The 11,950-nt window shown below is 39.5% G+C and overlaps 1 protein-coding gene across 1 annotated transcript in view; it reads right to left on the reverse strand.

Moving 5' to 3' along the window:
* Positions 1 to 10,333, reverse strand: part of LOC108876760 (1-phosphatidylinositol 4,5-bisphosphate phosphodiesterase delta-3-A) — a 35,784-nt gene extending 25,451 nt beyond the window's left edge. Inside the window, exons 1-3 of the mRNA XM_018666473.2 lie at positions 10,021 to 10,333; positions 743 to 798; positions 489 to 600 (exon numbers count right to left, since the gene is read on the reverse strand). Of these exons, the coding sequence (XP_018521989.1) occupies positions 489 to 600; positions 743 to 798; positions 10,021 to 10,111 (259 nt within the window). The 5' untranslated portion in view covers positions 10,112 to 10,333. The remainder of the gene's footprint in view (positions 1 to 488; positions 601 to 742; positions 799 to 10,020) is intronic.
* Between the last annotated feature and the right edge of the window lie 1,617 nt (positions 10,334 to 11,950).

Below are 11,950 nucleotides of genomic sequence, written 5' to 3' on the forward strand. Positions count from 1 at the left end.
AGAGATGACTCAAAACAGTAGGTAAACTAGAATTGGCAACTAGCAGCAGGAGGTCTGGTAAACTCATGATTTCTTTTACTTGTCATCTTCAGACCCAGCCCACATTGACATTTATCACACAAACAACTTCTTTGTGAGATGCTAAAAACTTTACACAACTTTTTTCACATATGAAGTAGCACTACCCCACACCTAGGAACACATGGTGATATGGAAAAATGATGGTTTCCCCAAACTGTAATCCTAAAATGACCTCACAGTTACACAATGTATGGCAACCTCTTTTCACTGTTTTCCTCATCTTTCAATCTGTGGTTATCATGTTGACGTTCTATCTGAAATATCCTCTGCCTGCATGTCATCCTGTTAGTTTGTTGTTGTTGTGTATGTTGCTGCAATGACTCCTTGTCACATTCCTGTGCATCAGTCAACTGATTCTCATTCACACACTGTAGAACACACACACTGTAAAGAACATGAACACTTACAGGACTGTTGCTCTTTGGCCCGGCTGGAGGTTTTGTGGGACTGACACCAGACAGTGACACCATCTTCCAGCAGCTTCAGAGTTCGTCGCTTCTGCCAGCGAGGTGAGCGGACCTTCATGATAAATGAATCCATTAGACTTAGACGGACTTTATTGATTTGATGATCTCATTACATCTGATTTGATTAGATCTGATTTGTTTTATCTCTTATTTTTTACTACTAAAAAATAACAATAGTTTACATTTAGTGTTACCTTCACCATACTGGAGCCCTGTAACATCCGTTTCACATCTTCATCATCCTGAACTCCTTGAAAAAAAGACAAAAGTAGTTTACAAAACAGCTATGCTGTTCTGACAACCTGATTGTGCACATGATGGCAGTTAATACACAGTCCTGATCTGATCTCATTCCATACCACTGAATGAAAGCAAAGGGGAGAACTGAGATAAAAAGAGAAGAGCATAGTCAGAATTAAATGTTGGTGTATGCATGTGATGGAGCTCTGCAGGTCTGACATTTTGGTCCTGAACCCACACTTTGTTGTGAATGGAGATGACAAAGTATGGACAGAGACATAGAGAGAGATGGGAGGACTTATTGTTATTGTGGAGAAGGAAAAAGTAGAAAGAAGATGAGGAGTGAGAGAAAGACTATGGTGATGAGGTGGGACAGGAAGGACTTTTGATTGCAGAGGAAAGATAATTCCAATTAGCTAAGTGTTTTTGGCCCATTATGAAAGCCATAGTCTGTGACACATTTTAGTAAGATGACAAATGAGGGGATATGTCTTTCAGCTGAATGTGGCAGTGTTCCAGCCAAAAGCAATATGTGATTCTTTGTCATTTCTCTATGTATAGTTTATGAATTATCACCATTCATCTCTCCATACTCTTGGGTAGGACGTTACTGACAGCAGCACACTTGATCTAGTATGTTTTAACCTACCTATTGCTTAGTTTCAGTAACTTTACTCAACCTCAGTATCAAATTCCATTTCTATGCAAATGACATGTAGCACTATGTTGCTCTCAATACTACTGGTGCTCTCAGAGTAAGAATTCTACTTCCTAGATGTTTAATAGTACATAACTTATAAAAACCTAAAATACTAATATTAGGCTTTAAGCAGCTGTTGCTGACTCTTAAAACTCTTGCCGGAGGATTTTCCTATGAGCAAATTCACTGATAGCAGCCATTCCACTGTACAAACAAGTATGTATTAAGTTTTAATATCCCATGGTCAAAATGTTGCCATCTGTAAAACACCCTGTTTTTGGCATTTCAGATTTTAAATAATCAGTGTCATCATTTGTCTCCAAACCACCAAACAGTCAAACCCTGTTTTCATTATGCCGGTGTGAATATGTTACATTTCTAAACATCTTCTTCCCATAGCTGGACTTTAAATTGACTCCACATGAGTCAACATGTTTTGCTTACTATGACTAAACTGATCCTTGGCATTACCTCATCCTTTATGTAATTGTTTTTATAAGCACTGATAATATTCTGTATATTCCCCTGTACAAAAACATCAGACACTGGGCCTTTACACTCCTAAATAAAATCTGAAACAGGACAAGACAGCTGTTAAAGGGCTTATAGTTTACCAGTAATATGTTTGAAATCCATAATGTCTTATAGTAAGTGGCAAAGTTCATTCTGATATGGATTTACAGTGTTTTATTTATTACATAATGCTTAGACTGTGAAGTAAATAGAATAAAGAACATTTAATTATGCTTCAGATCCTAGTTCAGATCCTTGTTTAGAACTAAACATTAAAATTCATACATCAGGGGTAAGGGTTTAAACTGTGCGACTGATGAGGATTCTTAGTTTCAGTTGAAGTTGTGAATCTGTTGTTTTAATATATCCTGATGAGCATCTTAAATGTGAGGATTAGCTTTTTTCCATCCATTCATCCATTATCTATATCTATATTATCTGTAAGTCGCAGGGGGCTGGAGCCTATCCCAGCTGACATTGGGTGAGAGGCAGGGTACACCCTGTACAGATCACCAGTCCATCACAGGGCTGACACATAGAGACAACCAACCATTCACACTCACATTCACACCTACATGTAATTTAGAGTCACCAGTTAACCTGCATGTGTTTGGACTGTGGGAGGAAGCTGGAGAACAGGAGAGAACCCACACAGGCCCAGGGAGAACATAGAAACTCCACACAGAGAAGCCGACTGGAGGCTTGAACCTGGAACCTTCTTGCTGTGAAGTGACAGTGCTAACCACTGCAGCACCATGCCACCTAGCTTTTCCCCTTCAGTTTTCTATCACAATGAAGTGAATATTTTTGTTTTTTGTGTAGTATTTTTTACCTTTTGCTGAAATGTTTTTGGAGACTAAACGATAAATTTAAAACAGTTAAACAGCTTATAGTCAAATAATGTTGTTAGTTCTAAACCTTCCATAGTCCATCCTTGACCTGCTCTGCTTTCAAACACACACACTCTGACGCCGGGTGTGAACTGATGTAGTGTTAGCTGTCCAGTTGTGTTCAGATCAGCTGGGACACGTGTTAATTTTGGTCTCAACGGGGCCACAGCATCATTTTCAGCAACTAACAGCAGACAGACACAGTGAGCAACTGAGTCGCTAACTTAGTCTGTCTGCAGAGCTAACAGAGAGGAAATACTGGACTGATGAGAAGTCGGTGCTGTGTGTCTGCTGACCCAAGAAGCCAAAAATCTGTCATTGTCAGATTAAACATATCTTAAAACTGCACTCATCCATATTTTTTATGTTTAAGGAACAGTTTAACCTTTGGGAAAAGATGCTTGCTTTCTTGCTGCGAGGTAGATAAGAGGATTAATATTACTATTATGTTTGTCCATAACAAATTGAGCCAGGGCCAAGAAATGACATTTAGCCTGGTTCTGGACAAAGTTCAAACTGCACCTACACCTCTACAGCTCACTGATTGTATTTTGTTTGTTTAACCCATGCACATAGAGAGATGTAAAACCGTTTATTTTTCTGAAACTAGTTCAAACATACAGTGGCTTCAGATGTATTGATAGGCATATTTCAAGGCTCTAGCTCTATATTTAATGCATGGACATGAGTCTGTGTCCTGTAAATGACCCCATAGGTTGTCTGTGCAAACAGCTTGTTACAATTCATTGTTACATTTTGTTGAAAGGTGACCTCTAGCGGCTCTATGTTCACCATAGCAACAATAAGTTAATAATGTGTTTATAGATTGTTCCACTGCCTTGTGTACAACATATGTTATACATCTATTATAAATGCTTGAATAATGTTTTGCTTCTGTGGGGAGCTCTAATCAACAATTGTCCTGTAATTATAGTGACCAATAAAACATGTGGAATGTTTCCCATGAGGAGGGGCTTAAAATGGGCTCTACAGGGCCCTGTGGTTTCATCTTATAGCCATATAACCATGTGAACATACATATTAAGGAAAGGAAAGCAAGTTATGAATTGTGTTTCTAGTAATATTATTATTTCCTCCATGCAAAGGAATCAATCAAAGTGCTGTGATGTTGCCTTTAAGCTCTGATTCACAGGTACTGCTGAGTCCTGAGCTGAGTAAGCAGGAATTAGCAGCTGGAACAGAAGTCTCACTGTGGCTTGGGAAGGGCTGGGTCACCTCACTCACAAAGGCGTCTTGATACTGGATAGACACACACTCCTCTGTGTACAGCAGTGAGCTACTGTAACTGAGGATAGCAGTGGAAGGAAATCATAAGGTGTGTGGTTTTCTGAGTGTGAGGAGGAAGACATCCAAACTGACAGTGTTTATCCAGCTGTTCAGCAGTTAAGTTTAATATACAACTGAACCAGAACCAGAATAAAAATGTAGTTGAATCCACACCTCTTTAATACACCTGTAACAAAACCTGAACATTATAATCTTCATGAATGATCTCACGACTGTTGTGTTAGACTGCATAGATTGACTGAGCTAACTGACCAAAGATGGATCAGTGTGAAGTTCTGTCTTAATGTGATACCTGTGGCCTCTCCTGCTGGTGTACAATAGCATGAATGCCAGTGTCAATGTTTGTACATCCAATCTACATGAGCTGGAGTTTCACCTAGGGCTTAGATATTTTGAGAAAGTATCTAATTCTGATTTTTCTGACAGATATTGTGATTTAATTTGTGATATCATTTTGAAAATCAAGCTTCATTCCAGGATTCACTATACACATGTAATACATGTGATGGAGCATTACCATTTAACAGATCATTGAAATATTAACAGCTCTGTGAACTAATCCAAGGATGAGGATGAAAATATACAAATCCAAAATGTATTTATTCTAACAAAACAAACACATAATGAACCATAGAATAATTCTCACAGAACAAACAGTAGCACTACATTCACTTGCCTTCTTTGCAGTAACTTTACATCGATCATACTGCTGCCTGTGGTGATTTATGATGCTGATACACTGAGGGGGAATCACAGGAGACTGACAGGCACACAGAGAGCTGGTAGAGACTGACACAGCTGATTAAAACTGAGGGATTTGTCCTGAAAGAAAATACAAAATACAAATACTAACTTAATGTTAGCTAGTTCATTCTACCATTTTCTCTCTTTTTCTCTCTCCTCCTTGCCTCAACCAGGTAGCCTATTTTGCAACTTTATAATATTGCAGCTGCCGTAACAACTTCCCCCTGGCAGACCACCACTATAAAATGTATATAGTGGCACCACTGCAGACATAAAGTTGACATCTTGGTCACAACTCAGCTATCTCTCTGACACCGTCAGTCGGTTTTTAACCATAGACTATATGGTTTTAACTCCTCATAACACTAGTAGCTTTCGCTTAAGCTCTGTCCATTCTCATGACTAGCATATAGCATATAGCGCTCACCTGACGCAGAGAGGATCAGAGCGACTCACATTGCTTGCATCGCGCTGTTGCTCTAACTCCACAGTTAGTTTTGTGGTTTGGTCATTTTAAGACCAGATGTGGTTGTAAAGTTGACATGCTGTCACTCTGTGTCTCCTGCAGTGTTGTGTGTGTTAACTGTGAGGCAGCAAAAAAAAGTGTAAGGACTCATCCACTGACTCTCTGTTGTAAAAATAATTGCAATCTTTGTGGTTTATTAATTAATTAATTAAAGTCCCTGCACTTTCATGCTGAGAAGAGCCAGCTGAGGTGGTTTGGGCATCTATTTAGATGCCTCCAAGGGCCTTCCTTTGGAGGTTTTCCTGGCCATGTCCAACTGGGAGGAGACCCCAGGGTAGACTGTCTGGAATACCCTACTTAGCCTGCTGCCACTGTGACCCAGAAGACATTCCTCATTCAGTTTAACTCTCAGAACTGACTGGACTAGACTACATATACAATTTAATATTATCAATCTACTGTTATTATTATTATCATTTTTATTGTTGTTGTTGTTTGTTGTTGTCAGTATATTACAATACATTTTATAATTATATATTACAATATTATGAAATACTACACCTTATTATATCTATAGCACACCAATAGAGCCTACAAAAATAACAGACTGCTGGTGTGCTGTCGTACTACTACTTGTGTGAAGCCTGGTGGTAAAAAATACAGAAACTGCAAAACAATTGAAATGAAATGAAAATAGGCCATATAGATATAACACTTTCAATACAGAACTAAAGCTGCTGAATATTTCTGTATGAAGCAATCATTTTAAATGCATTGTCAACAGTGTCCCTACACAACGTCCCTGTTTCATGTCTAATAAAATAAGCTACTGGGTGTGATACAATACTGTCCATGATAATTTTGTGTATTCAGATTCCTCAGCAGTATATTCCTTAGCTAGATATTGCATGGGGCATTGCAGTTCCCATTCATGCACACATGCCTGAACTCCATGAGTTTGTTTCTCTTGCCCTGTATGTCCGTCAGTCCTGTGGATTGTGTTTTAACACTGTGAGTATCTGATGCACAGTATCTACCAACAAACTATGCAGCAGATCTTTCACACAGTCCATCAATTTATGCCCATTTTCCTTTTGGTTCTCCTGTGGTGGCCTCTGCCATCTTGTATTCAGTGGACTGCTGGAGCAGTGGATGCTCAGAGAGAGACAGGGAGAGACTGAATAAGCTGGTCAGACGTGCTGGCTCTGTCCTGGCCTGCTCTCTGGACTCCATTGAGGAGGTGGGTGAGAGGAGGATGTTGGTCAAGCTGACGTCCATCATGTATAACCCCTCCCACCCCCTGCATGAGACTGTGGGAGACCTGAGCAGCTCCTTCAGTAACAGACTGCTACATCTGCGGTGCAAGAAGGAGCGCTACCACAGGTCATTCATTCCAACAGCCATCAGACTGTACAACACCAGACTGACCCAACAATAAACCTGCACTCTGGACTCCACTTTCTGGTCACTTTATTTGCACATACGTTCATCTACCGCAATGATTATCACCATTTTCCTATATTACAAACTGATCATTTCTGTTTATTACAGAGACTTTTAATGCTGATTGCTGCACTTTAATTTTTTGCCCTTCTGTGAATTTTTTAATATTATATTCTATTTTTTTATTTTTCTATTTCTGTCACTCTTGTCTCTTGCTGCTGTAACATGTAAATTTTCCACAAGTGGGATAAATAAAGTCTATCTTAGCTTATCTTGAACCTTTTCTTGGTATTGGAGATGAGCTTCGGGATGTTTGAATAGTCTCATCTTCCAGTTGTGAAATTCTCTCTTCAGCTTCTCTGCTTCTGGAGCCTAGCTCAACCACGTCTAGTTTCGGTGAGTCCAGATTTTCTTTGATAATCTTTGATATCCCTGTCATGTCCTCTCCTACTTTCTGTATCTTCTGTATCTCAGATTTGTTTCTGATCATCCCCCAGTCATATCTGTGTTGCTAGCTTTGTTGCTAGTTTCTCTGCTGGCCTGAGGCATCATCAAAAGCAACACTTTGAATAAAATACATCTGACAAGGAGTGCTTGATTTATGTTTTGTTCATGAGTTATGTCTCTTAGACAACTTTGTGTATATAAAATGATATGTTTGGTGAATATTATTTAACAAACAGTTGATTTGTCTCTGCCTCTTCTCCTCACTACACCTTATATTCTTTATTCATATTGTACTTTCATTGACGCTGGCATGCACTATCATGTTAGTGTGACCTGCACTCTTAAAGGTGCACAACATCCAACACTCAAAAATAGCAAAATACTCAATACATTTAGAATTATATATAGAACCAAGGGAAAATTATCCTGGCCACTCCTGACAGTGGCTGTAACCATAGATGGGATTGTTGATGTAAACTAAGGTCTCTGGTATGACAGTTGAGCACTTTGTGCACAAACTAATCATCATGTGGAATGATACACTCAGTTCATTTTTTATTTATTTACTGTCACACTAATTGTTATCACTGCTGTTGTTGGTAAAACTGTACCTATGACTTCAAGCTAGTACAAGTGTTCGTGGCAGTAGCAACATCAAAACTGATGGATAGGATATATGCAAGAAACAGTGAAAATATGATAAACTACATGAACTACATGAGGGTTATTTTTCATATACCTGAAATGGGACAGGTGTTACATCACCTTTCAGTCCAATACCTCACCTGCTGCTTTGTCACAACCTCTAAAAAATAAAGTATTGAGTAAAATTGAGTGATAATCTGTGAACAGGTTCCTCTTCCTCACTGCAGTAGAAAAGGTTATGGTGGTGAGATGATCTCTTGAGAGCTTGTCTGGTCCTTGACAGATCAGTAACAAAGATTTTATTTGTTTGTTGAACTGTTGTGAGAGGACTTCTCCACTGACTGCCAATCAATATAAAAGATAACAAAATGATATCCCTAAGGATTTTTATCCTGCTGGTCAGTAACCAGTCTGACAAATCTAAAAAATCAACTCTTTGCTCAGGTTACGGGATAAAGCTGTCAAGACTCAGTGGAGGTTAAAAGGATCAGTTTACTCAAACTACAAAAAACATCTTTTTTACTTAGCTACACTGATACCAGCCACAGCCAAGTTGGTGAGTGGAATTTAATCTGTGCTCCAGACACAATGCCCCGTTGTTTCAGCTCAATATCCCTATCCCAACAGTTTGCAATGAGAACTATTACTTTGAAAAATATTCCCAATCCAAACTGCTGGTTGACCTTTATGGATTGAGACAACTTTACATAAGAACTTAAAATGTCAAAGCCAAACATACTTCTGACCATCCAGTTTGACAAACATTACTGAACTGACCTAAACCAACACCACCACCACACATGTCCTGTTATACTTATTTTAATAAGTATAACAGGACATACTTATTTTTATTATATATACATATTAGGTGTATACTGATGAGCATGAAGGAAAATTTTATCTTTATGTCCTGAAGCCATTGTAAGACTTAATTCACTGTGTTCAGAGAAAGGACAAACATCTGTAAAATACTCTACATGTAATTGAATGAGAGAAAAGCAGCAGAATACTGTGATGACTAAGTCCCAGCTGCACTGTGTGCTAACATACCGACTTGATTTTACTGACCAAACCCCAAAAACCAGTCATGACGAGAAGAACTGTGAAAACACAGCCATATTTTTAAAGTATCCCACTGTCTAGTAGCTTTTTCTTACTGGGAAACCTGAAAATCTGTTGCCCTAAATATCTCTTCTGGTTGTGGAGACGGTTTTCCCAGCTAGTAAATGTTGTTTATACCCATGTGGAAGACCACAGTTTAAAATGTGTCTGGACAAACAGTCAGGACGCCCGTACAGAGCAGAGCTACTCTGTGACAGATCCCAAGATACATCTGCTACTTTTATTATCCAACTTGATAAACATGAATAAAACTCTGCCTCAGTGACTCCATGTACCGCTGATGTTAATGAGACTGCAGGTTTTCATCTCACTCAGTACAGCTGATTAGTTTGCTGTGTGTGGCTGAGGGTGTGCAGATCTGTGAGCTCTCAGGTCATGAAGGCACACACAGTTAACACTGGGATACTGACCTCCAGTCAGTGAACACACTTCATTCATATAAACATCACACAACTGCTCATCTGATCAATGACAAACTTCACATTTACTCTGTATGGGTGGGCAGTGGTTAGCACTGTCACCTCACAGCAACAAGGTTCTGGGTTTGAACCCCAGTCCTCCTGGGGATTTTCTGTATGGAGTTTACATGTTCTCCCTGTGCCTGTGTGGGTTCTCTCCAGGTTCCAGGTACAGTCCAAACACATGCAGGTTAACTGGTGACTCTGAATTGTAAGTAGGTGTGAATGGTTGTTTGTCTCTATGTGTCAGCCCTGTGATAGACTGGTGATCTGTACAGGGTGTACCCCATGTATTACACCATTTTCAAACATTCTATAAACCAAAAATATATTCTGATTTATCATTAAAATATCAAACATATTAACTGCTGGTAAAAATATGAATTACTTGTAACCTCTCACTTATTTCAAGAGTAGTTAAATAGTGGCCAGTATTTTTGTAGGATTACTGAACATTCTCTGCTCAGACTGTAAGGACTGAAACACAAACACTCACCCAGGTTCCTCAGAGGGTCGATGGCCTTTAACTTGGACGTCCCGGCTCCGTTCTTCTCCGCCGAAGCTGCTTTCTTTCTGTTGCCCAGCATAATGAAAGGAAACAGGTACCGCTGTGCCCTCCTCTCTCCCTTTGTCCTCCTTGTCCCAGGTCGTGAGCAGAGTCCCTGTCAGGAGGAGGTCGGTCGGCTATATGGAGCTCCTGCACGGGCAGATCAGCTCCCCGTGCTTTTATCCCGGAGCAGGATAACGGGACTCAGGCCAAACCTTCTCCTGCTGATGTCACTGAGATTGGATTTAAATACAACCTCACAGCCCGTCAGGAACCACAACCAGGACTTCCTGAGGAGACTTTCAACATAAAAGTCACTGAACGGTAGGTCCAGGTCCAGATCGCGAGGGAGGAGAACAGCTGGAAACACATCTGTATCTAAACTCCAAGAAATACTTACATAGTCACATGTGCTGCGTTCATCATTTTATTTGAATAAAAATATTTGCATCGAAACACACAAGTACCACAGGTAAAGGTCATTTTTATGTTGAATGATAATAAATGACTCACGTTGCAGTGGATGAAGGTGGAGCTCATTTAAACCACTTTATATATAAGTGGGTAAGTTGTGGATAAATCCAAATTAAAGCTTATCTTACCCTTTAATACCAGATGTATTTCTTTTTATATTGCGGTGGTTATTATTCTGAACCTGAGTTCAGAATAACCGTACATGTAGTGGAGTAAAATCTCTGACGTACTGGAGTAAAGTACTTGGAGAGACGCATTCATCATGTATAGAAATGTATAAATCCATTTTGTTCCCCGTGAGAAACTGCTGCCAATTAAAAAGGAGGACAGCTGAACCCTGGAAAACGAATCCCTCAGATAACTGATGGACACATCCTCTGACTGACCTTTACCAAGATAACTAATCTCATATATATCTCTTCTCCGAATGAGGCATGAGAGCTACCGTAGATTAAATCTTTTTGATTCTTTTTCTCTCTTCTTCCTTGCTGTGAATTAAACTGCTGTCAAAGCAAAGCTGACACCTGTCCAGAGATGTATTTTACACTCAGCTCTTAAACCGTCTTTCTGTGTGTCAGAAACACTCAAATCTTCATTATAAAATCTGAATTATTACGCTTTTGTTTTGAATGCAGACTCTGAACATTTCCGGTATTAGTGAAGTCTCAGGACCTACGGGATTACAGACCGAGGTGAGGTCCCCGTCTCGGTCCACTAACCTATCATTTGATCCCAGTCACAGTGTGTGATGGACGGACTGACAGACTGTAAATAGCTGATCCTCTAATACTGTCCGCTGTAATTAGGGCAATGGTGCCTCATAATGATTTCTGCACAAATGGGTCTGATGTAGTTGCAGTAATACACGGACTGAGTCTGTAACGAAATGTGAGACAGGCGTCATCTCATCTATTTCCTAAATTACATGGCCACAACAAGTAGGTTAGATTTTAAACAGAGTTCATAAGAACACAAAGTGAAGGACAGACAGGTTGCTGGTGGTACCTGTGTCTGAGCCTCAGGCTGTGGACGGCACATTTACGAACATTAACCTCATTAACGTCGTTTCTTTTTGGTGCTGTGCTATTTTTCCTGTTCTGATGATTACAATTTGTTTTTTTTTTTCAGGATTAGACATGACTACTCTCTCTCTCCTCTCTCTCTCTCTCTCTCTATCTCTATCTCTATCTATCTATCTATCTATCTATCTATCTATCTATCTATCTATCTATCTATCTGTCTATCCCACACACACACACACACACACACACACTGTAGCGATACATGCGATGATTTGGTCGCTCTGACTTTTTGCAGCAATATTAGTTTGTTTAATTAATGAATTGAATTGAACTAAACTGAGTTGAATGTGCGTTCTCTTTTTTTGCAGAGGTGTCTCTTTAAA

The sequence above is a fragment of the Lates calcarifer genome, unplaced genomic scaffold (genome assembly GCF_001640805.2).
Source record: "Lates calcarifer isolate ASB-BC8 unplaced genomic scaffold, TLL_Latcal_v3 _unitig_5775_quiver_708, whole genome shotgun sequence".
Taxonomy (NCBI): Eukaryota; Metazoa; Chordata; class Actinopteri; family Centropomidae; genus Lates; species Lates calcarifer.